General features: G+C 41.4%; 1 protein-coding gene across 1 annotated transcript in view; it reads right to left on the bottom strand.

The window, feature by feature from the left end:
* Positions 1-26,290, bottom strand: part of COL6A6 (collagen type VI alpha 6 chain) — a 115,071-nt gene that overhangs the window by 16,331 nt on the left and 72,450 nt on the right. The window contains exons 28-35 of the mRNA XM_068545896.1: positions 25,024-25,086; positions 23,926-23,961; positions 23,776-23,812; positions 21,527-21,538; positions 17,571-18,064; positions 10,095-10,191; positions 6,674-7,345; positions 3,930-4,023 (exon numbers count right to left, since the gene is read on the bottom strand). Of these exons, the coding sequence (XP_068401997.1) occupies positions 3,930-4,023; positions 6,674-7,345; positions 10,095-10,191; positions 17,571-18,064; positions 21,527-21,538; positions 23,776-23,812; positions 23,926-23,961; positions 25,024-25,086 (1,505 nt within the window). The remainder of the gene's footprint in view (positions 1-3,929; positions 4,024-6,673; positions 7,346-10,094; positions 10,192-17,570; positions 18,065-21,526; positions 21,539-23,775; positions 23,813-23,925; positions 23,962-25,023; positions 25,087-26,290) is intronic.

Raw genomic sequence — 26,290 nt, 5'->3', positions numbered from 1 at the left:
TGTCTGGTTTTGGTATCAGGGTGATGGTGGCCTCATAGAATGAGTTTGGGAGTGTTCCTTCCTCTGCAATTTTTTGGAAGAGTTTGAGAAGGATAGGTGTTAGCTCTTCTCTAAATGTTTGATAGAATTCACCTGTGAAGCCATCTGGTCCTGGACTTTTGTTTGTTGGAAGATTTTTAATCACAGTTTCAATTTCATTGCTTGTGATTGGTCTGTTCATATTTTCTGTTTCTTCCTGGTTCGGTCTTGGAAGGTTATACCTTTCTAAGAATTTGTCCATTTCTTCCAGGTTGTCCATTTTATTGGCATAAAGTTGCATGTAGTAGTCTCTTAGGATGCTTGGTATTTCTGCAGTGTGTGTTGTAACTTCTCCTTTTTCATTTCTGATTTTATTGATTTGAGTCCTCTCCCTCTTCTTCTTGATGAGTCTGGCTAATGGCTTATCAATTTTGTTTATCTTCTCAAAGAACCAGCTTTTAGTTTTATTGATCTTTGCTATTGTTTTCTTTGTTTCTATTTCATTTATTTCTGCTCTGATCTTTATGATTTCTTTCCTTCTGCTAACTTTGGGTTTTGTTTGTCCTTCTTTCTCTAGTTTCTTTAGGTGTAAGGTTAGATTGTTTACTTGAGATTTTTCTTGTTTCTTTAGGTAGGCTTGTATAGCTATAAACTTCCCTCTTAGAACTGCTTTTGCTGCATCCCATAGGTTTTGGGTCGTCGTGTTTTCATTGTCATTTGTCTCTAGGTATTTTTTGATTTCCTCTTTGATTTCTTCAGTGATCTCTTGGTTATTTAGTAACGTATTGTTTAGCCTCCATGTGTTTGCCTTTTTTACGTTTTTTTCCCTGTAATTCATTTCTAATTTCATAGCATTGTGGTCAGAAAAGATGCTTGATATGATTTCAATTTTCTTAAATTTACTGAGGCTTGATTTGTGACCCAAGATGTGATCTATCCTGGAGAATGTTCCATGCGCACTTGAGAAGAAAGTGTAATCTGCTGTTTTTGGATGGAATGTCCTATAAATATCAACTAAATCTATCTGGTCTGTTGTGTCATTTAAAGCTACTGTTTCCTTATTTATTTTCATTTTGGATGATCTGTCCATTGGTGTAAGTGAGGTGTTAAAGTCCCCCACTATTATTGTGTTACTGTCAATTTCCTCTTTTATGGCTGTTAGCAGTTGCCTTATGTATTGAGGTGCTCCTATGTTGGGTGCATATATATTTATAATTGTTATATCTTCTTCTTGGATTGATCCCTTGATCATTATGTAGTGTCCTTCTTTGTCTCTTGTAACATTCTTTACTTTAAAGTCTATTTTATCTGATATGAGTATAGCTACTCCAGCTTTCTTTTGATTTCCATTTGCATGGAATATCTTTTTCCATCCCCTCACTTTCAGTCTGTATGTGTCCCTAGGTCTAAAGTGGGTCTCTTGTAGACAGCATATATATGGGTCTTGTTTTTGTATCCATTCAGCAAGCCTGTGTCTTTCGGTTGGAGCATTTAATCCATTCACGTTTAAGGTAATTATCGATATGTATGTTCCTATGACCATTTTCTTAATTGTTTTGGGTTTGTTTTTGTAGGTCCTTTTCTTCTCTTGTGTTTCCCACTTAGAGAAGTTCCTTGAGCATTTGTTGTAGAGCTGGTTTGGTGGTGCTGAATTCTCTTAGCTTTTGCTTGTCTGTAAAGCTTTTGATTTCTCCATCAAATCTAAATGAGATCCTTGCCGGGTAGAGTAATCTTGGTTGTAGCTTCTTCCCTTTCATCACTTTAAGTATATCATGCCACTCCCTTCTGGCTTGTAGAGTTTCTGCTGAGAAATCAACTGTTAAACTTATGGGAGTTCCCTTGTATGTTATTTGTCGTTTTTCCCTTGCTGCTTTCAATAATTTTTCTTTGTCTTTAATTTTTGCCATTTTGATTACTATGTGTCTCGGCGTGTTTCTCCTTGGGTTTATCCTGTATGGGACTCTCTGCGCTTCCTGGACCTGGGTGGCTATTTCCTTTCCCATGTTAGGGAAGTTTTCGACTATAATCTCTTCAAATATTTTCTCTGGCTTTTTCTCTCTCTCTTCTCCTTCTGGGACCCCTATAATGTGAATGTTGTTGCGTTTAATGTTGTCCCAGACGTCTCTTAGGCTGTCTTCATTTCTTTTCATTCTTTTTTCTTTAGTCTGTTCTGCAGCAGTGAATTCCACCATTCTGTCTTCCAGGTCACTTATCCGTTCTTCTGCCTCAGTTATTCTGCTGTTGATTCCTTCTAGTGTAGTTTTCATTTCAGTTATTGTATTGGTCATCTCTGTTTGTTTGTTCTTTAATTCTTCTAGGTCTTTGTTAATCATTTCTTGCATCTTCTCAATCTTTGCCTCCATTCTTATTCCGAGGTCCTGGATCATCTTCACTATCATTATTCTGAATTCTTTTTCTGGAAGGTTGCCTGTCTCCACTTCATTTAGTTGTTTTTCTGGGGTTTTTTCTTGTTCCTTCATCTGATATATAGCCCTCTGCCTTTTCATCTTGTCTATCTTTCTGTAACTGTGGGTTTTGTTCCACAGGCTGCAGGATTGTAGTTTTTCTTGCTTCTGCTGTCTGTCCTCTGGTGGTTGAGGCTATCTAAGAGGCTTGATGGGAGGCTCTGGTGGTGGGTCCATGTTACTCTTAAGTACTTCAGCATACCGCTCTCAAGAAAAAAGACATTCTCTCACACAAACATGATACTATTACCACACATAAGGAAATTCACATGAATCAATAATATTACCCAACATATTGTTCATACTCAAATTTCCCCAATTATCCCCCAAATGTCATTAATATAAGCTTTTTTTCCTAATCTAGGATCCAATCAAGGTTCACACCACTACATTTGGCTGTTATGTCTCTGTAGTTTCTCCAATTCTAGGACACTACCTCACATCCCTCTGCTGTTCATGTCATTGAAACCTAGGAAGAATATAGGCCGGCTGTTCTGAAGAACATCCCATATTCTGGATTGTCCAATGGTTTCCTCATTATTAGACTTGGGTCAAACATCTCCAGCCAGAATCCCACATGGGTGATACTGTATCTCCCCCTGCCTCCCCTCAGGAGACACATAGTGTCAGATCCTGGTTACAGTGGCTACGGCCAGACCTCACCATGTAAAGGCACATTTCCCCTCTGTCATTAATAAATATGTGAGGGGTTCTGTGGGACTGTAAATAGCCTGCCCCCCCAACTTGTCACCCACTGGTTTTAGCATTCCTTGATCCTTGCCTGACTCAGTTATTACAATAGGGATTACAAATTGGTAATTTTCTAATTCTACCACTTTTTCTGTATTTATTAGCTAGTATACGTCTATAAAAAAGAACTTTTCCTCCCTTCCTCTCTTTTTGGGTCTCTAGATAGATTTGTGGATTTTTAAAATTCAGTGTTGTAATCAATTACCATCATTAGTCTTTCTGATGTTCAAATTGTTCAAAATTGGGCCAGTGGGAACCCTTTCAAGACAACTCCTTTGTCCTTTTGACATGACAGTTTTTGCTACTTTCTTGCTTTCTGGCATAACAAATGTTCCAGGCTCACATTGTACTTTCCCTGTTACAGCCTAGGATTAGTTATTTCTCCAAGAAACCTGGTTCCTTTTAGTGGGGAATGATACTTCTTAGAAACCAAGATCTGGTTATCAGGTCCGCTCATTGCCACTGGGGTGTCCCATTGGTTATTTTAGTTCAACACTTAGATTTTCTATTTAAAAAAACTCTTATTTGATTGTTTTCAGATCAACCTGGTCATTTTTTATTATCTCTCGTTCCCTCAAATTATATTTTATTATCATGTAGTGGTAGATTTTGTCCAAATAGGATAGAGAAGAGGGAGATAAGGAGGAGGAGGAAGGGGGCACATTCATTTATCAAGTAATACCAAGCAGGTAATACCTTTGCAACTGGCGCAGGGGCTGCTGCGGATCTGCAGAGCTGAGTCTGTAGCACTTTGCTTTGATGTTTATTGGTGGATATTTGTTGATTGCACCTAGGAAGAAAAAAAAAATATGTGAGGGGACTCTTATTCACAGCAATTAACATTACAGCAATCTGCTCTGCATGCAAATTGTCCCTTCACTGTTTTCAACATCCATCAAAGGAAGACACCAACTAAGGTGGCCATATGAGATGAAAGCAGATTTCTCAGGGTAGTCTCTAAAATAGGGTTTAGAAAATGCATGACTGTCAAATTTATAGGTGGAAAAGTCAACTTACTTTTCCATAAGATGCCCTTAGCTGCTAAAGTCCATCAAACGTTAGAGGAGAAATCACAAGCCCATCCTAACAGTCTAGCCTCTGACATGAACTAATCAGAATAGTTATTTTTTACTTGCTCCTTTGGAATATTAAAATGCAAAGGGAAAAGGATATTTCCTTTATGGTCTCCATATCATTAACAACAACAGTAACCACAGTGCCATCTTGGGTTTAATTCATTATAATTCATTTCATCTGAAGTATATTAATTTTTCATAATATGAAAGCATGCCTCTTCCCACACCATTTAAACATTAAAAAACCATTTTTTGATGAGAAACTTTAAAAAATGCATTATTATTTCCTTGAAGCATTTAATTTGTGTGTTAAACACGATTAAATCTTTTCCTGGTGGTCCCAGGTCGTCATAAGTAGCAAGTTGGTCCTGGGCTGTGATCCAGCACTACCTTCTGAGCTGCTATTGTAGATTGGGCTGTGTGTTTCTAGACTGAGTGGCCAAGACTGTGATGTTTCCTTTATGTATATCTGATTTTTAATTATCTGTCTTAACTCTAAGGTTGTCAGTCAGTAGTTTTGCATAGAAAATATGTCGATTCTGATGTGAACTGTGTCTGATAGCCAAATCTGTCACAGTAGTGTGATAAAAAAGAGTCACTTAGAGAGGGAGCTAGACTGGGATGCCTAGGAGGGTAAGGACCACATCTGTTTTGGTCCCTCCTTGATACCCCATACCTCAACAGTGAGTGGCTCAGAGTAGGTACCTAATACATACATGTTAATGTTGAGGGGTGAGTGTGGGTCTGGGGGCCTGCTATTGAATGGAGCATGTAGGATTGAATATGATTATGTTAAAGTCTTTTCAACTTTTTGTACTTTCACAGCTATAGTTTAAAGATTGGAGATTTCTAGATAGTTAAAGTCTTAGAAAACTTTAAACCCCAAATAATTCTTCTTAAAACATCTCCTCCTCTTTCCGTGGGTTATGGAGTGGGTGTCATTTATCTAATCATATAGTTTGACTAGTTACCATGAAACACCACTGAGAATTTTGCTGAGTTGGGGAAAGAAATTCCATCTTAACTTCCTTTCAACTTTCTGCCTCATAAGGAGTATTTCTTTACAAGTTGCTGAGCATCTTTCACGGTGTTCTTTTGTTTTACCCTTACAAATGCCTTGTGATTTCTTTTTTCAGAATGACCCCTGGCCTTCATTTATTTTTTCCCTTATTTATTTCCAGCTCCTCTTTCTGGATCCTATTCCAGAACCCATCCACACAAATTTCATTCTGGGAGGACCTGCTCCTATACCAGTATTTCTCAATCTATAATGTACATATGAATCGCATGGGGATCTTGATAAAATGCAGATTCTGGAACAAAATGTCTGGGGTGGGGCCTGCAATTCTGCATTTTTCACAAGTTCCCAGGTGATGCTGGGATGTTGGTCCTAGACTCACACCTAGAGTAGCAGAGGACCAGAGGACATGACATTAGTCCCGCCAACCATTTCCCAAGGCTCCTCAGACCTCCCTGACCCTGACTAGTCCGTGTCTTTGCAGCCTTAACTGGTCTCACCATGAATGTCAGTGACAAGTTTGAGACACAGTCAGAATTTTCCTTAAGCTACACTGGGTGCCCTTTAGCCTGTGTGTTCACTTTCCTTTATCTGTACTCCAAAAGGAAATTCACCACAAAAATGATCAGAAATCTGACAGTGCTTTTCTTCAACCTCCAGAGTCATATCAGGACATAGCTTCTCTTAATCCATCCTGTTGCATTCAAAATGAATTGCATACTTTCAAGGCAAGCTCACTCCAAGAAATACAGCCCACTTTTCTTTTTCATGGGCACCAGTTACACTAATTACTGGCATCATAAAAACTCATTAACAAAGCTAAGAAAGTTTTGCAAGGATGTATCTTTTATTCTGACAGGTAAAATGGTATCTCCTAATACTTCAAACTCTGCCTTTGGAACTTGTAAAAGCAAAGCCAAGGATTGTTGAATTTTTCTCTGGCTCTCTCTTTTGGGGTGTTAACCGGTCAAACTTTCCATCAAAGGGCAGCGTGATAATGTTACATGCCAAGGGTTTCTACTTTGTAGCTAACATCCAGGCTGTGACATCACACCCCCAGACTGTGCTGCTCCATGTAGACAGATATGCGAGCAACTGCTTGTTATGATTGTTTCTCCATAGGAACCAGAAGCATAAAAAAAATGAGTCAGAAAATTCAATGCTTAGAAATCAGAGGCTTCCTCCCTCCACATCCATCATTACATATTTTCCTTGCTGACCCTGCAGACAGCAACTCTGTCTTGAAGATAGAGGTTTCCAAGAATCCATGTCAACACATCAGCCCTTCTTTGGGGAATATCAAGTATACTCTTAATGTGTAAGAAAGAACAGATTTTATGACTTACGCCTGACTGAGCTTATAAAGGCCTTCACAAACTTCACACCATATCTATGGTCAGGCTTATGAATGCGGCCAAGCTGGACCAAGTGGTGATCCAAAGGGTAGCTGGCTAGATCTTCCAGTTCCTGGTCGTTCCAAGAAGGGCCAAGGGAAAACACAAATAAGGCATAACCTTGACACTTGGCTCTCAAGGATTCTTTCTTTAAGGTTTCCCTATCCAAGTGACTGGTTTCCCCAGCAGATATCACAAAAATGACTTTATTTCTTCTCAGATTGGGTGTACTCAAGAAGACGTTGTTCAGAGTCCACTGTAAGGCATGACCAATAAAAGCATCTCCATTGAGCTGCTGAACTGATTCTTCCACGTGCCTCTTCATGAGGCGTTTACTCTTGTAGGTGGTAAGGTTAAATTCACTTCTAACGGGACTCCTCTGAGTGTTGGGTAGGAAGTGGGGGGGAGCGTGGCTTAATAGGGCCACCCGGTCCCCAGTGACAGAGGTCTCAGGCTCTGGGGTGATTTCAAAGTGATCTAACAGTGCTCCCAGGAAGCCTCTTATCTCTTCAAATTCTGCATTTCCCACATGCCGGGAGCCATCCAGAAGGAAAGCAGCGTCCATGTAAGATTGCACGGCGAGTGGTCTGGCTTGGTCGCAAGAAGCATCCGGCTTGCATACATCTGCAGACCAAAAGTCACTTAGGGTTACTAAACAGAAACGGACAGAAAAGGAAGAGATAGCATCTCAAACCTTTCAACATTTGGAAGCTGCATAATCTTTGATGTTAAAGTAGTAACTAAATGACTTTGAGGTTAGCAACAGGAAGATTTCTTAGTACGTGGTTTTCATTTTGATTCCCAAAATACAGATTTTTATACACAGCCCGTGTCTTGAGTTCCATTCACTAATATTATCTGACTTTTTAAAACTAGGTTGCTTTCAACAGAAGTTTCATCTTGGCTCTGCTTTAAGTTTATAAAGATTGAAGTGGACAATTCATCTCATGATTGTACATGATATACTGTATCATGACATAAAAACTAATGATCTCTCTAATTGACAATATACAGATTAAACCAATGACCCCTATCATCCCACGCACACTGCTTTACTATGCAAAGTAACCTGCTTAAAAAGTAAGAGTGAAAAAAGCAATGCATCTTTCATTTCAATTTAAATAAAGGTTTATAACTCTAAGTCTATCTATGCAGAGACATTAAGGACAAAACTACCACTCATGTCTTATGTCCAAAGTACCTATTAGTTGAAAGCTCAGTATGTGTTTGTTAAATAAACGAATATAAATACTACATGTTAACGGACTTTCATAAAATATGAGGTCATTTTAATAATTATGCATATCTCATTTAAAAAAAGGTATAGTAATAAAAACAGAGCGTGCATTAATTTATTGAACCTGACCACAATGAATATTCAGAGGAATAAAAAATAACTTGGAAATGAAAGGATCTTAGAGGTCACCTAATCTTCTAATTTTACTGAAGTCTGAGGGTGGGAGAATAGAGTTATTTTGCCAAAGGAGACACCAGCATTTCTAGAAGGGTCTGCGTATGAAGTCAGTGTGGTACTGTTTGAAGCAAGGCCACATAGTACAGCAGAGGGGAGGCCCCTTGGCCTGAGAGCCAGGGTGCCTGTGTTCTGGTCTAGCTGCCCCCAGTAACAAACATGCTGTGCGCCCCTGTCCAAGCCAAGACTGGGCCTTAATTCTGCACAACTAGGTGCTTGGATTAGATTCACCCAGAGAGCCCTTTCAGGGTTGATATTCTGCAGTCCTAGATTTCCAATAACAGTTGATGGTTAAGGATGAGAATTAAAGAGAATTTTCTCTTTAAAAACTAAAGAGAAATGGAAAAACACACGTGCGGACAGCCAGTACTTAGATATGGGCCTGGCCATGAACAAAAGCTATCAGATGAAAGGTTAATAACTAGAGTGCAGATCCTAAGGGGATGGAGCAAACTTCAGAACTTCAGTCTTACTCATGGACTCAATAAAGATATAAGCTCTGAACAAGTTATGATTCCCTTCTTAAAATTCAATAAAATTTGATGATGCTGTTTAACAGTCAGATGACAGCACAGTCACCTGTGTGCAAGGCAGTTTCTAAAATCAGGGACAGTAGCCTGCCCATTTACTCAATTTTGTGGGGTTTCTTAATTGCAGGAAACAACAGCCAAAATACCTTCCATTATATGCCTCAGAGACAAAACAAGGATTTAAGCCAAGAAATGGAGCCAAAATATATCCCCAGACACACACTGGCAACTTCTGACCATGCATCAGACCAGCACATGCATCACTGATGTGTCTATGCACAGCTGAGAGCTCGAGGGGGATGTATCTGCCCGTGGTGTGGTGAGCTCTTCAGGTGGCTGGGGGAGGAAATGATCAGAGGGCAGCAGAGGGGAAGACAGAAGGAAGAGAGGGTTATTAGGAGAAATCCCACTTCTCTCTTGGAGTTGTCACCTCCCTATGAAGTCACTCACATGACCAGAATGAGCATCTCATTGACACACATGCAGAAGGAGAGGAATTAAGCATTTTCTTCAAGGCCAAATACAGAGTTTCAGGGAACAGCATAATAGGATCTGTGTTTCTCATAAATTGCAGGTGTCTTAACGCCAGCTTTCTCGGGTTTGATCTGGCTGTGAGCAAACTATTTCATCTCATCTGTAAAATGGAGCTAATAACCTTTCAAACATTTTAGGGTGATTATAAGGATCGAATGAAACAATGAGAAGAGTGCTTAGAACACAATAAACCCAATAGCCTAAGCGTTAAGTATCATCATCATCACCATCAGTGTTACATAAAGCAATTAGAGCAGTGTGTGGCTAATAATGAATGTCTGATAACTGTAAGCTATCACACCCACCAGTAACCTCAGTGGGTCCCACTCTGTTTGTAATTATTAGAACATTCAAATTTTAGAATACTCAAATACAGGTCTATCCAGTTCTCCAGCTAGACCTATAGATTGTGTATAAAACACAACCACAGACAAACCAGCATTGCAAATCTTTCTGATGCTTAACATTTGGGAGTCTGAGAAAACCTCTTTCCAAAGAGAAATGTATGAATTTCTGCTAATTTCCACTCCCACTGTAAAGCATTTCTTTGGGGTTGTGAACATTTGAGATTTAGAAAACTCATAAATATACAGCATGAAAAAGTTGGCAACGGGACAGGCTAAGTTTTTCTAAAAATGATTCCTGTTTCCTAGAAGCTGCATGAGCTGAGAGGCTCCATCTGTGGATGAGGTTGTGTGGCGAAGTGAGGCCGGAGCCCCAGAGATCCTCCCAAGGCCACTAGCGCCTCTGCTGCCAAGTTCCAGCCGCTCCTGCCAATGGTGACTCACTGCACTGCTTGACGGGCCTGATCAAGTTATGTTCTCCCTGTGGGTCTCACCGTAGCAGAAAGTGCACCGCTGGAGTCCCTCTAGTGCTGGCGCAGAGTCAGTCCTGTGTGGAACCATGATGACTTGGAATCTGCCAGTGTCGTCAATCTGCAAGAAGCAGAAGCAAGAGAAAGAAGAGCTTCATGGGTGGGGCTGCAGGAACCTCCCAGGATGGTCCAGAGAGCTGATCTGCAGAGAGAAGTGGGGGGGGGGGGGTGTCTCCTTCTAAGAGGGTCCCGGGGAGGCTGAAGGGCAGAGGGGCTAAGAGCACTGTCTGGGTTTAACCCACGACTTTCTCTTTAGCTGGATGACAAGTGGCTTTGCCTCTCTTTCCACATCTGTGAACAGAATAGTCATACTACTCCCTAACAGGGCTACCGTGGGCACTAAATGAATTCATAATTGTAAAGCACTTACTGGCACCAGGTAGGTGCCACGTGGGTCATCAGAGACCACAAAGCACTTCCACTCACAGCCCAGTGAGTTCGTTCTTAAGTTCATCATTCCTATTTTACAGACGAGGAAACTGAAGCTCAGAGAAAGGTTAAAGTACTGATCAAAAGACACTGGACATGGAAACCATTTAAGGAAAAGGACCAGAGACACCCCTCTTCCCAAGTCCAGACAACTGTGTGAAATCACAGATGTGCTTTAGAACTGGCTTTGAGTTCCCACCATGAACTAGGCATTGACCCTGGCTTTGAAGTGCAGACCCAGATTCATGTCCAGGCAGCTCTCCTCTGAACAACTTCCCACTCTTTCCAATTTGGCCCTATTATTAGTAACCTCCCCGAGGAATTTGAGGCTGGAGAGAAGCAGACAATATGGAGCCTCCAAATAATGAAGAATAATTAGCTTGCCAGTTAATTGACCCAGAGATCACTGACAGTTGAAGGCGTATTGTGGGTGTGATCCTACCCAATGCCTCAGAGATGTGTCACGCAACATTTAGTCTCCCCTGTGAACACATCTAGCTAACCCCCTCCCCTCCTTCTCAGGGAAGCTTCCTTCCCATACTTTATCCACAGCCCATCTGGCTAACCCCTTCCCCTCCTTCTCAGGGAAGCTTCCTTCCCATACTTTATCCACAGCCCATCTGGCTAACCCCTTCCCCTCATTCTCAGGGAAGTTTCCTTCCCATACTTGATCCACAGAGGTGCGACTCAGGCAGCTGTGTTGGTGTGGGGTGACCCCATCTCTCAGCAGAGCAGATTGCATCAGGGATGGACACCTGAGCCGATCAGAAACCCAGAACTGGGGTCCTGAGGGCAGTGCGTCTCCCCGTCTTAGTGGTGAGCACGGACAGGGCTGCAGGCTGGTCATCTTCTATGTTGTTCACTGAGGAGCAAGGGACATGGGAAGGGGGGGTGGGGGCTTTCCTGAGAGTTATCTCTGCTTCTGCCCATCTTTTATTCTCCCACGTATAAGAGATGGAGAAATCAGCACTCCCCTGAATTCCTCTCTGGGAGACCACTGTGTTTGCCTTCCTAAGCCATCTGGGTGAGAGGGGGAGGCTCGGAGGGAATAAGCGGTAACTGAAGCTTTTAGCTAAATTTCTAGGCACAAATGTATAGAGAAAGGAAGGTATGGTGTCTGACAAAGACTGAGAGGGAAGAAACAGAGTGAGAGTGAGCATCGTGTGGTTTAAGAGAAGAGAGAAAAAGAAAAGACCCTGTGATGAAATTCCACATATAAGCAAGTTTTAAAAAATGGTACAAATGAACTTATTTACAAAACAGAAGTAGAGTTACAGATGTGGAAAACAAACTTATAATTACCAAGGGGTAGGAGGGATAAATTGGGAGATTGGGATTTACATACACACATTACTGTATATAAAATAGATAACTAATAAGAACCTACTGTATAGCACAGGGAACTCTACTCAGTACTCTGTAATGACCTATATGGGAAAAGAATCTAAAAAAGAGTGGATATATGTATATGTATAACTGATTCACTTTGCTGTACACCTGAAACTAACAACATTGTAAAGCAACTATACTCCAATAAAAATTAATTAAAAAAAGAAAAGATCCTGTGATAGTCGGGTGGCAGAAAAGGGACAGGTGGTGGGGACATAAATGGGGACATTTTGTGAATGGGGACCTGTAAACACAGTCTTGACTCTTGATTCTTGTCCACCAGAAGACACAATTAGCCTGAATTATTAACGTCTTTTAATAGGTGTCTGGGCAATATTTCCAGTGAATCATGCCATCGCTTCATCTGGACTGTGATGAGGGACCAGGAAACCAAATCCAGAGAGCATGGATCAGTCCATCTGATAGGGGCAAAGTAATTTCTTATTGCCAACTATCAGGGTCCGGGAAAAAAAAGTCACAGAAGGCTTGACCTAGAAGAAATCTTAGAATCCAATCTCACCATTTCATAGATGAGGAAAGTGAGCCCAGAGTGGGGAGGAATACAGATGCCTCCAGTTGAAACTTTGCCTCCTGCACTGTTGGTGGGAATGTAAACTGATACAGCCACTATGGAGAACAGTATGGAGGTTCCTTAAAAAACTAAAAATAGAACTACCATATGACCCAGCAATCCCACTACTGGGCATATACCCTGAGAAAACCATAATTCAAAAAGAGTCATGTACCACAATGTTCATTGCAGCTCTATTTACAATAGCTAGGACATGGAAACAACTTAAGTGTCCATCAACAGATGAATGGATAAAGAACATGTGGCACATATATACAATGGAATATTACTTAGCCATAAAAAGAAATGAAATTGAGTTATTTGTAGTGAGGTGGATGGACCTAGAGTCTGTCATACAGAGTGAAGTAAGTCAGAAAGAGAAAAACAAATACCGTATGCTAACACATATATATGGAATCAAAAAAAAAAAATGGTACTAATGAACCTATTGGCAGGGCAGGAATAAAGGCGCAGACATAGAGAATGGACTTGAGGACACAAGGGATGGAAGGGGAAGCTTGGGTGAAGTGAGAGTAACATCGACATATATACACTACCAAATGTAAAATAGATAGATAGTGGGAAGCAGCAACATAGCACAGGGAGATCAGCTCCGTGCTTTGCGACGACCTAGAGGGGTGGGAAAAGGAGGGTGGGAGGGAGACGCAAGAGGGAGGAGATATGGGGATATATGTACACATATAGCTGATTCACTTTGTTGTAAACAGAAACTAACACAGTACTGTGAAGCAATTATACTCCAATAAAGGTGTATTAAAAAAACAAAACAAAACAAAACAAAAACTTTGCTCTCCCCACCTAAGACCTACCTTCCACCCTCTGCCTGAGCTACTTTGACTGTAGTTTTGCATCAGGGGGTTCTAACTTGATTTGGAACAGTGTTATCACCATGTCACCCAGAGATTGCTGCCCTTTGTTCACTAGTTTGTGTTCTGCATGTCTACCATGTGGCAACCTCCATCCTTCTGGCAGTGGCACTAGTTGATAACTTAGGCTTCACATTTAACTGTGTATCAACATGTTGGTGTCAACCTAAAGCCATACTTTCCACTCATTGATTCTAGTGCGTCTTTTTTTTTTTTTTTTTTTTTTTCTGGGAGAGACCTCAGGGGGTCTGTGCTCTCCACTCCCCTTCCTCCAAGTAATCTCCTAATCAATAAAGTTCGGCAGATGTGGTCTTAGAGATCACTCATCCTACCACACGTCATTGGAGCAACTGTAATTAGCATATTACAGAAAAATTCCCCAAGATGAATGTGGGTTGGGGATTTAAAATAAAAGGGTCCTATGGGTCACTTTTCTTATTGCTGACTTTCTTGTGGATTCAAAGATGCACCAGCTTGGATGATCCACAGATGGGTAATATGAGCCTTCAGTACATCGTTCTGGATGATACCCTGCTCTTTACTTTCTCAACATCATGGGGCTCCATGAATTGGTGCATTCAAAAAAGATACCATTAACACTCTTTAGACAATTCTCTATTAACAAAGGAAATCCTTTTAAAAATAAAAGGGCAGGGTGCTCAGAGTGCTAAAGTTTCCCATTTAACCCTCTCTCCCCCCAATTTCAGCTCTGTTTCAGCACTAGAATAATCTGTAATGTCAACTATTACACCTAATGTTTCTCTCGCCTGCAACGCTAAACAGCAGAGTAAAGGGAAGAAAATAAGGCTAGCTATAAAGGGGACATTTCTTATACATATATTAGAAAGGGAGACCCAGCCCACATTAGAATTCTTCACGGGCAGCAAATAAAGTTTCACCAGAATTAAGAGGTAATTGCCCAACAAATTTAAAGGAAAAACCCTACAGACAAAACAGAGCTGAGATTGAGGTTTTTCCAATCAAAAATGGTCTTCCATTCCAGAAGGATGACCAGCTCATCACTCGGCTTCAGACCATCATGAAAAATTTCCAAGATGGTGATCACACAACCCATTTGCTCAGAAACATAGGGAAATGAGTCCATGTTTTCAGAGCAGCTGCTTCTGAGACCTGCCACACGTGTCTACACAGGTTCCAAATTTCAGTTGGATTCTACTGAACTCTCAGACGAATCAAGATACAGAAAAGTCACAATGGTTATGAAACGAAAGAGGGGTTTTGTGATATGGCCTCCAAATAAAAATTTATTGTGTCATTAAAATTTTGAGCTCTGTTCTTAAAGTACTAATAAATGACAGTTTAAGAGCAAGTGAAGAGAATGGATAGAAGAAAGAAACAGAGGGAAATGGAGAAGTAGTAACATCATCTCTCTTCTGCAATGTCAGGTATTGGCTTCTCATCAACTTGTTTTGAGACCTTCTAGACAACCCTGCATAGCTCCACCCTCTAATAGGTGAGGTTTTTTGGTTTTCTACTTACTCTTGTGTCCTCAGAGCCTAGGATGGCACCTGGTATATATGAGCTGCTCACTTAACATCTGTTGGATGAATGAACCTTGGGACCAAGTCTGACTTCTGTCTGCAACTCTAACTCTTTTCCTACCCAAGGGATGTTGGGGCCAACACTGCTCCAATCTGTGAGGGTCATTGTCAAGAATCTGAACCTTCATTGGTGCTCTTTTGAGATAAATTCCTTCAAGAAAGGAACAAGCAGTCTCTAGGTGATGTGGGTAGAATCTCTAAGTGGGACTGTTAACACTCCAAAGTTTAAAAGAAAAACTCAACAAAATATCTTTTCTAAAGTTATACGCCATGCACATACCTTTGAGAGGGTAGGTGGAATTGCGTCTGTTTAAATTTGTATCGCAAGTACCATCAATCATTTGTGTCAGGATATTAAGCTGTCTCCTATTTTGTGACTAAGTAAAGCCAAGGGACAATGGGCGCTCCCAATAAACAGAGGGAATTAGGAGGACTCTGTGTGTAACCAAATACACTTACAGAATCTTTGAGCCGCTGCCTCTCAAAGCAGCTTCATTAGCATAGGCTGGCCCCAGTCTTCTAATTTATGTGCATTTTCTTTTCTGAGCCTCATAGATCAGGCTGCTCATTTGCATAATTCTGAGTTAGTTTCAATGATGCTAATAGCAGTTTCAGCTTCTTTACAACCCAGACTTTAATACAGTTAAACAGATTTTATTTCACCGTCAAGAAACTGATAACAATAATAATTAAAGCAAGAGCTACCATTCTTGAGTGTTTGCTATGTCCTAGGCACTGGTGCATGGAGTTACATCATTTCTTCTTCACACCAATGCTAGGAAACAAGCACTGCTTTCTGCATTTTACAGAGGAGTACTATATTTCAATTCTGGTCTGCTTAGTTTAGCACTTTCACAGAAAATTAGGGAGCCGGAGAGGGTCTCAAAAAAGCCACTTAATCCTAGTTCTCCAGGAAAGACAGAAGTCACCCTTGCCAGGTGAGTGACCGCCCCTACAAAAGGCCTTCAGAGAAAGGTGGTGTCTTGACCACCTACATTTAGCCATCTGGCCCATGGCAACGTTAGTCAATCTTGCCTTCAGAAAGCTCTTACTCAAATCTAAACTGGAGTTTCCACTGCTATGTTTCCCAGTTTCTCTAATAAGAGATTTTGCTAACTTGGAGTTGGCTGGCTAGTTTTCTCCAGTAATAATCCTCCACACACCTGAAGGCAGTGACTCGGCCACTTCTCACTTTCCTTTCTCTATATGAATTGATTTTTAAACGCTTGTCCTCCTGGTTCAGGTTGCATTTTCCAATACCCTTTGCAGATGCATGGGGTCCCTCCTCATGGCTTCCCCATGAATGGAGAACAAAACAGCATGTTGGGTGGACACAGGTGACCAGAAGGACACTCGGCCAGGTCCAGCAGGTGTTTTGTAAGGAACCCCTGCCACTGAGGCTCTATTGATAGAGTGTTTTAAAGGTCGCCGTGATCCCAGGTGGTATATTTAGAAATGCTACACAGTAAGAATTTTTTTAAAATTAATTAATTAATTATTCATTGCGTTGGGTCTTTGTTGCTGTGCGTGGGCTTTCTCTAGTTGCAGCGAGCAGGGGCTACTCTTTGCTGCGGTGCATGGGCTTCTCATTGCTATGGCTTGTCTTTGTTGCGGAGCACGGGCTCTAGGCGCGCTGGCTTCAGTAGTTGTGGTGCGCGGGCTTAGTTGCTCCATGGCATGTGGGATCTTCCGGAACCAGGGCTCGAACCCATGTCCCCTGCGTTGGCAGGTGGATTCTTAACCACTGTGCCACCCGGGATGTCCCCACAGTAAGATTTTTTTTTTTTTTTAATAAATTTATTTATTTATTTATTTTTGGCTGTGTTGGGTCTTCGCTTCTGTGCAAGGGCCTTCTCCAGTTGCGGCAAGTGGGGGCCACTCCTCATCACGGTGTGCGGGCCTCCCACCATCTTGGCCTCTCTTGTTGCGGAGCACAGGCTCCGGACGCGCAGGCTCAGCAGTTGTGGCTCACGGGCCCAGTCGCTCCACGGCATGTGGGATCCTCCCAGACCAGGGCTAGAACCTGTGTCCCCTGCATTAGCAGGCAGACTCTCAACCACTGCGCCACCAGGGAAGTCCCCCCCCCCCACAGTAAGATTTTAATCTTCAACCTAAGAAGCTATAACTGGAATGGCTTTTCCTTTACAAAGTGTGGATATTTACATGATTGGTGAAGTTATAAAATCAGTCCTTTGCCTTCCATTCCATGACCACATCAGTGACATCCACGAATATTTACTGGCTACCCAGATTTAGTATCTTCACATCCGGAGCCAACTCAGAGAGTCCCTTGGAGAAGCACTAGAATAGAGGCCTGGATTCAAGCCCTGACATTGCCACTTGTCAGCTGTGTGAACCTGGGCATAGAGTTCACTTCTCCAGACTCAGTGTTCTTACCCGTACAACAGGAATAACAGTGATTCCCATCTCATACACACCACTTGTGGGAACTAAACAGGATGATGCATATCAAGGGCTTGGCATGTTCCTGGTACATACCATAATGATAAACACTTAGTACAGCTCCATGCTTTCTTGTAAATGCCCCTGAATGCAGGCAAAAAAGAGACAGAAGAGTTATGAGGCAGCTTGCCTTTCTTACCGCAAACGAGCGCTTGATGGCGGGCACCTGGCTGAAGGCGATCACCACCGGGATAATGTCCAGGGCACTGAACTCCAGGCCGGCCGTCGTGATGGTCTGGGCATCCGCAGATGGGCCGCCACTGAAGAACGTGGCGATTCTTCTGGTATGAGCCCCTGGGAGCATCCGCTTGAAGACATTCCTGGAGACAAACCTCATGGCCTTGCCAATGTCCCTGCTGGATGCGGACCGCTCGTAAGGAAGGGCCTCGATCTCTCTGAGGAGTCTGTCCTTCCTGTAGGCGTCGGAGAAGCGGATGAGGAGCCTGGCGTGGGAGTCGTAGGTGAGCACGGCCACGCGCGCACCCGCAGGGCAGTGGTCCTCCCGGACCCGGAGACCACCCAGTAGGGAGGTCATCATCTCCTTCATCCGTGCGAACTCTGGCTCCGTGACGCCCCGGGACTGGTCCAGCGCGAACACCAGCTCCGTGGGATGCACAGGGCACCGCGGGGCTCCTAAAAGGCCAGAACATGTGCCTTACCACGAGAACACTCGCTTAAAAAGGAAAAAGAGATATGCACATAGAAGGCGAAGTAATTTTAGATGTTAAATATTAAAATATGGAAACACAATCATTAAATATAAATAACTTAAATAGTAAAACAAACACTTAAATATTTAAATCTTTAATAATTAAAATGGTATTCTAAAAACTGACTTTGATCTTTTAAATAAAGCAAAAGATGAACTCATTTATGAGACAGAAACAGACTCACAGACAGAAAACAAACTTACGTTACCAAAGGGGGTGGGGTGGGGATATATTAGGAGTTTGGGATTAGCAGATACACGATATTATATATAGAATAGATAAACAACAAGGTCCTACTGTATAGCACAGGGCACTATATTCAATATCCTGTAATAAACCATAATGGAAAAGAATCTGAAAAAGAGTATGTGGGTGTGTGTGTGTTAGTTTCTGTTGTACACCAGAAACTAACACAACATTGTAAATCAACTATACTTCAATTAAAAAAAAAATACAAAAAAGTCTATAATTCAATTTGAGTTTTAATGAAATTTGTAAGTTCATTACTAAAACTCCTAAATAATAAAGAGCTCATGGACATGCCCTTTTACCTACAGAGATTGGATCCATGGTTCTTTGGAACTTTGTTAAATAAACTAAAACATACATTCTTTACTTAATGAGGAAATTTAACAGGGGTTAAAAAGGGATGGATGTGAAAGGTCTGTTGATAATTTCGGGCAGATTAGGATTTACCCTCTCTGTGACTCAGTTTGCTCATCTGTAAAATGACAGTCCTAACCGCACCCACTGCCTAGGCCTGTGTTGGGGATTAAGTGAATCAACACAGGTAAAGAAAGCACTTAGGACCACAGTGCCTGGTACACAGCAGGTGCTCAATTAATATTCGCCATTACTGTTATTATTACAGACTTACTTACTCATTGTGAGAGAGAACAGCTATATTACTTAAAAGAATGAGGAAACCTTCAACTGATAAATTTTTATTTAACAGTTAGAAATGCAAGTTTAACCAATAAATATGCCTTATTACTTAGAGAAACTCTGAATTAGGATTGTTAAACACGAATGTAAGTGTTAAGATTTATTCATTGATCCCAATTCACTCATTCTAATCCCAGTATCCTGCACTTATCACAGTCGGAGATTTATATATGTCTAATTATCTGATTAATGCTTGCCTCTCCCACTACTTTATGAAGTGTGGAGACAGGGATGATCTCTCTCTTGACTGACAGATTCTTAGTCCCTGCCATATAGCTGGGATCTCATAAATGTTGAATGAAAAAGAACCAAACAAAGGACAGTTCTTTGCAACAGGTACAGGAAGAACAGAACTTTCTGGATGGGTGAGATGCCTGGTGCGCTCTCCTTGGAGTGGGCTGTCTCCTCTCATTCAGAGGCCAGCAACTCAGCTCTTTCCAGGCGAGCTCAGGACTCAGACCCGCCGGGACTGGCTAGGTTGGCCAGGCTGACCCAGGAGGGCTCCCCCTCTCAACTGGGCCTCATCACCTTAGTGCTAGATTATCATCTCCTCTGGTCCTAGACTCTGACCTTCACAGGCAAAAGGACCAGTAAGAATAAATGTTCAAACCCAATCAAACTGTGTATCTCAGTGGAGACAGGACAGGATTTATTAGCCTCTGAGTCTAATTCAGTGGGCTGAGCAGATATTAAAAAAATCAAGGTCACATCAATTTTACAATAAAAAATGGGTAAAATTATGACCAAACATGACAGTGGTCTTCTAGCTCTTTGCTTGGGCTGCTATTTCATATGGGAACAACAGCAGTGATAACAGCAATGCAGCTTCAGCTGTAATTTAGAGGTAAAGGGAAAAAAAGATATAAGCACTGACTGTTATCAAGTTTTCAGGAAAAAAAACACCTAAGGGCTAACTCAGCTTGTTGCCAGGACCCCGAGGATCTTGAGGAAGGCTGGGCTGGACTGTGGAGACACCGAGGAGACCCCCCCTCAGACGTGGACCCCCACATGGAGACCCAACTTACTGACCAGAGCAGGTGACAGTGAGTAATGAGGAAGGCAAACCCAACACCCACCACGTGACTACCACCCAGCAGTGGCGGCCCATCCAGGCCGCCGCCATGTTTGCCTGGAATAGCTCCACGTGGCCCCCTCCCCACAACACTAGTCCTCTGGCTTTTATGCTTCTCTTCCCTACAATCCACTCTCCCACAGTGGCCCAAATAAGTTTTAAAAAATTGTTCATCAGTTCACGTTTATACCTTCAATACTTTTAATAAGCTCTTTAATACCCTTCCATTCCAATCTGAATAAAATCTAGCCTCCTGATTATAACCTACAAAACTTAGTGCGATCTGGTCCCACTTCCTTCTCCATTTTTGTACATGCCATGTCCCCCTCCTCACCGTGTCTCAGTCACACTGGGCTTCCGTCAGCGGCTAGAAAACACCTGGGTCTGTTTTGTACCATGGCCTTTGCACTTGCAGGATTCCCTGCCTGGATCTTGCAAAGCTGGCTTCTTTTTATTCTTCATCCAAACTTCAATGTCATTGTCTCAAAGAGGAGCCCTCCATTCAAAGGCATTTCTCCCCTCCCCTAGTGTAATTTTGTGACAGGACCTTCCATTTTTTATCTCTTTCACAGCAACTAAAGTACTCTGTTATTCTTTCCTTTGTTTACTTGGATCCCTCCACTAAAATGGAAGCTTCTGAAGACAGGAATTATGTCCATCTTATTCAGCCCTCTGTCCCCAGTGTCTGGGACAGAGACTAGAACATAACAGGCTTCCAAAACACATTTGTTGAATGAGTGAACAAGCAATCAGAGGGCATGGATTGATGGATTTATACAAAAGGTATAAGGGTATAAAAGTATAAGAGGGTGATGATGGGTTTATACAGAAACATCATGTAATAAGCTTTTGTAATATTCCTGAAAGCTGGCCCAGAAAGATATTAAGCCAACTTGGTAATTAACATCAGCCAAGAGCTCCACAGATTTTAGCACTATCTGAGCTGCACATGCAGCTTATTTGCTATCTGATCATCCCTACCTTTGTTCCACACACTTCTGCCCTTCGCATCTTGATCCCTAACCACCAGACTACAGAGACAGGATGACAAATGGAGAGAGAAAATGGAGGGAGGGAGAAATGTTTTTGAAATTACAAAAAAATCTATTGGTAAGGTAAATGGCAATGTTAGTCATTAAAATATAAATACTTAAAAAACCAAATCACTTGGTTGGCAAAGAGCTGTGAGACTCAGCTTAAACTCAGGTGATTTATTGGAGGCAGAGCTGTGCTACCAGTATGAGGCAGCAAAGAAGTCCAGATAAAATTTTTATCATTTGGCAGGCAGCACATTGTTCTAACTCATCTTTCCAGATGTACCACATTTTGGAGCTTGATTATAATATGCTGTAAATAAAGATTACTCACCATGTCTGCCAGCTGGGGAAGAAGAACAAAGGAGGTTAGGTTATTATTTGGTAGGGGAACAGTGTTCTGTATTGTGTAAGAAATCATGGCAGCCAAGGCTCCGCCTTGTGAGCTTTTTGTAGATGACTCAAAAACCAAGGCAACAAATAGGGTTTGGAGAAATGCAGACAGATCCAACATGTTGGTAAAAGCACAGGTCTTTCCGCAGGGAACGGGATGGGAGAAATAGGAGGGTCATAAATCAGTGGCGCGCAGCCAGCTGTCAGAGGGAAAGGATTTCTGCCTGGGAGGGAACATTATGTTGCAGAGAGGTGCACTGAATTTGGAAAGTTAAAAGGTCCTAACCGCTCTTTACTCTAGATTTCCCCCATGTAGATATCTATAGCCATCAATTACATATATGTATACATATATGTGTACATATATGTAATATGTGTGTGTGTATATATATATAAACATCAGAGATGGATTTACTCTTAAGTAAATGAAGCTTAAACTTTAGGACCGTACTGTCCAATATGAAAGCCACTAGCCTCATGTGACTATTTACATTTGAATCAATTAAAATTAAATGAGGGACTTCCCTCATGGTCCAGTGGTTAAGAATCTGTCTTGCAATGCAGGGGACGCCGGTTCGATCCCTGGTTGGGGAACTAAGATCCCACATGCTGCGGGGCAACTAAGCTTGCGTGCCACAACTACTGAGCCTGTGCGCCACAACTAGAGAGACTGCGTGCTGCAACTACAGAGCCCACATGCTCTGGAGCCTGTGAGCCACAACTAGAGAGAAGCCCGTGCACTGCAACGAGAGATCCTGTATCCTGCAACTAAGACACGACGCATCCAAAATAAAAAAATTAAAAAAAAAGAAATAAATTCAGCTTCTCAGTTACATTAACCATCTATCAAGACTCAAAGTCCCATGAGGCTAGTGGCTACATATTGAACAGTGTGGTGGATACTTCCATCATTGCAGAAAGTTCTGGACAGCACTGCTCTCGACCTCTCACCCACGGGGCCCCTTGCAAGGCCTTGAGAAGGGCCCTAGCCACATGTTCACATGATCATGTGATTTTATAATAGACAGAAGTCAGTGGTTGTGATTTCCTTTCTTGTCCTAAAGGACACTTTTGAAGTAGTTTTGTACCTACTTTTGGATTTACAATTTTGTATTGAGCCCCTCAAATTTTAAAAGATCAGGCCTCATCATACTTGGATTTATCCTTGAGTCATCGTAGTTCATATGGCTCCCATGTCAGAAAGCCCACTCTGCTAATCCAGCCCCAGAGCAACCAGTCTTCATGACCCAATGCATAGATTTTGATTCCCACATACGGATGGTTCCATTCTGCTATAAAAAGGCAGAGTTAAGATCAGCACTGCATTCAAAGCTTTGAAAAGTCTGTGTCTTTGAGACTGATGCTCTCTACAGAAATGGGCTCTAATTTGTCTAACTTCTCCCTTCAAATACACTTTCATTTTAGAAAATTGAGAGATTTCCAAAAAGCCTGGAGGGAACTGTGACATTCTTTTGAGTCCTAGTGTTTATCTGGGAAGTTGTTACGCATTTGTAGGTGAACATTAAATAGCCGACTCTCTCCTCATCTTGTCCATGGCATTCTTTTGATGCTGCTAACACGTATTTTGATAGAAGATGCTGCTATAAGGGTCTCAAAGCAAATTCAAAAGAGCATTTGCCAAATCAAAATGCCTTTTTGCTTTTAAAATTTTGAGAGTAAAGAAAATACAGGCAGAATGAATAATTTTAAAAGCAAATGAGTCTAACTCAAGGTAGTCAAGCACACCTTCTCAGGGAAGGAGTAACAAATGATAAACAGAAGTCAGGGCTCCCACCCACTAGGACACCCCCTTGGCATGGCTGGCTCTTTTACACCAGCTGAATTCAACACTTAGTTATTGTCAGGGGTTAATCATTTTAAATAGTTTAATGTGACTCCCCATTGATTGATTTCACCATCAGGGGAGTTCTGACTTTGTGTCTCCATTTTCCCCTGATTAAAAGCACCAGATATAGCCTGACTTAGTGCTTGGAAACATTTCAGTAGACATGTTGGCAGCCAGAGAGGGAGTCAATAGTCACCAGTGTATGCTGCCTCAAAATATACACAGTGACATCTCTAATTTTAAGAAATTGGCTGGTAAATTGTCTCAATTTTGAGTGCAGAATTTGCTGCTTTTCCTCTATGAATGCTGACACCCCGGGTGATCATTCTAAGTGGGGTACTTACGACTGTGGTCCTGTACATGCTGGATGAGCTCACATGTCTGCTCAAAAATAAAACAGAAAGAATTAACTAACAGACTGCCAGGTCCTAGAGTTGAGAAATAAGTAAGTGTCACAGGGCGCTCAGGCTCCTTTGGAGTTAGCAGATACGTACGGAGAAGGAAGGCAATCCTTTGGCCCCTTTCACACCCTAGGGAAACAAAAAGCGTGTGGTTTCAGGGCTTTGGACACACACATCAGGAGCCAGAATGTGCATCAACATTACTCTAAGAAAAAAAAAAACTTCTTAACGTTTTTATTCTAAGTTCAAAGGAGAAAAGAATTCATGTAGGATACTCATCACCTAATTAACAATAACATTCTAAGGGGAAGAAACTGTAAGCAGTGAGTGTCCAATGGCCACTTTCCCCCAGCTGCATCTCTGGATGATAAGGGTTGTCCAGAAGCTAAGGATGGAGCTGACAATGAGACACTGGCAGGGAGACTCTGGAGCAGGTCCTCAGCCTAGAACTAAATAAGCCTGAACCATCCCCTGTGCCTGCCCCTCCTTAAGGCAGAGGTAGAGAGTTCCCCAATGCTTTGCCTTGGCCACTGGGCAGCCGCTGAGCAGAACCTAAATCTATTCCCGTCACTGGTTGGATGACAAAAGGACCAGACTCAAACTGAACTTCTGGAAAGGTTATCCCCATTGTCTTCCCAAAATGACTAGATATATCTCTGGGTTGGGGATAGAAAGAACAAAGTGGAATTCGTTTGAATTTCATGTGTTCGGTGTCATCTTTGGAACAGGAAGAGTCTGGCTGCTCTCACACAGAGACAGGGAAAAATGCGATGGCGCCCCACCCAAACTCCCGAAGAAAATAAGTTCCATGTGAATGCAGCGTTGGTAACTTATTTATTAATTTCCTCTCACTTTCTTTCATTCACTGATCACTTACTGACTGTGAGAAAAGGGCAAGGATTGGCCAGATAAATAAAATTCACTGATCATTGAGAAATCTCATTCTAGATGAAATGAGAAATCCCTTTTCATTTCCTCCCTCAATTCCCCCCACCACCCAAGAAATGGCAACTGATATTTAATCGGCATTTTTTCCCCTCCTCTCTCTGAGCACATTAAAGGTGGAAAAATAGTGAAAATCGTTGCCAAACTGCAAAGACTGAAAGCACACATATTTGGATAATGAAGACTTCGGGCACTGACTTTTTATTTGGAAAAGGATCTGATGTGATTTATTGGTTTTCAATTTACCTTGCGTCCAGGAGGTCCCAGCTCCCCAGGGGATCCCGGTTCTCCTGGAAGCCCAGCAGACACCTCAAAGCAGAATTTATTTACTTTAGAATTATACATACATGTTTGTGTGTTTGTGGGTGTGGGTGTTTTACATTTCAAAAGCAATACACTTTTCATTTTAGAAAATTGAGAGATTTCCAAAAGGCACACAGAAGGAAAAACATCCTCAGCAAACTCTTCTCCCCCAAATAATCCTTGTTGACATTTTGGTGTCTTTTCCTCTGCTCTTTTATTTGTTTATCCTTTTGGTATTAATCTATACATATTTTAATATATTTTTATACTTTTTCCTGTTGCCTTTTAAACTAAATATACATCTTGGAGCATTTTCATGTTACTAAATATTCTTTCACAAAAATCACCTTTCATGGCTGCCATAGTATTCTATTACATGGATATACCATGATTTATTTAATCAGTCCATTATGGTTGGCATTTAAGTTTGCTGTTGTTGTAATGAGCATGCCACTATAAAGTCATATGTGCAATTCTGATTATTTCCTTAGGGAACATTGTTAGAACTAGAATTGCTGGGTCAAGGGAGAAATTTGTATCTAAATAAATTTTTATCTCAACTTATCTAAATTTAGCAGGTGACTAAACTGAAAAACAAACACATGAACAAAACCCCAGAAAAATAAAAATTTAAATATAAAAACCTTTGAAGAACTAAAACAAGAAAATATTTAGCAGTTGGCTGGAAACATTTGTAGTAAAATGGGGAATAACAGCAGTAAATAAAAACAACATTTGTTGACTACTTACTTTATTCATGTGCATTGAACAGTATAATTTATCATAAAGAAAGCTAGAATTTAGTTTAAGAATTAGGAAAATATTCCTTTGTTCATTCACGATGTCATGTTTTTTATAAGAATAAAAAACAAAGTTGTCTAAAATCAACTTAATTTGTAAAAGCATTGCCTATGGAACAGCAAATAATTATTGATGTCCTTTGGGTCTTCCAATGATATTTACAGCATGCTGGGTTGAGTAAAAAAAACAAAACAAAACAACAACCTTACTGATCATATTTTATTTAGAAGATATAGATTAACCTCCAGGGCAAAAAAAGGCAGATTGAACATTGGCATTTACTTTTGCTCCCTCCGATGTCTTACTAAAATAATAGTAAGCAGATTTTTTTTAAAGGCAAAAATATGACAAGCATGGGGAGAATGAGAAAGGAGACAATAGCCATCAAACTTCAGATGCTGGAAAGCAG

This window comes from Eschrichtius robustus, chromosome 6, assembly GCF_028021215.1.
Source record: "Eschrichtius robustus isolate mEscRob2 chromosome 6, mEscRob2.pri, whole genome shotgun sequence".
NCBI lineage: Eukaryota > Metazoa > Chordata > Mammalia > Artiodactyla > Eschrichtiidae > Eschrichtius > Eschrichtius robustus.
The sequence above is the reverse complement of the archived record's forward strand: the minus strand, read 5'-3'. Positions and strand labels throughout refer to the sequence as shown.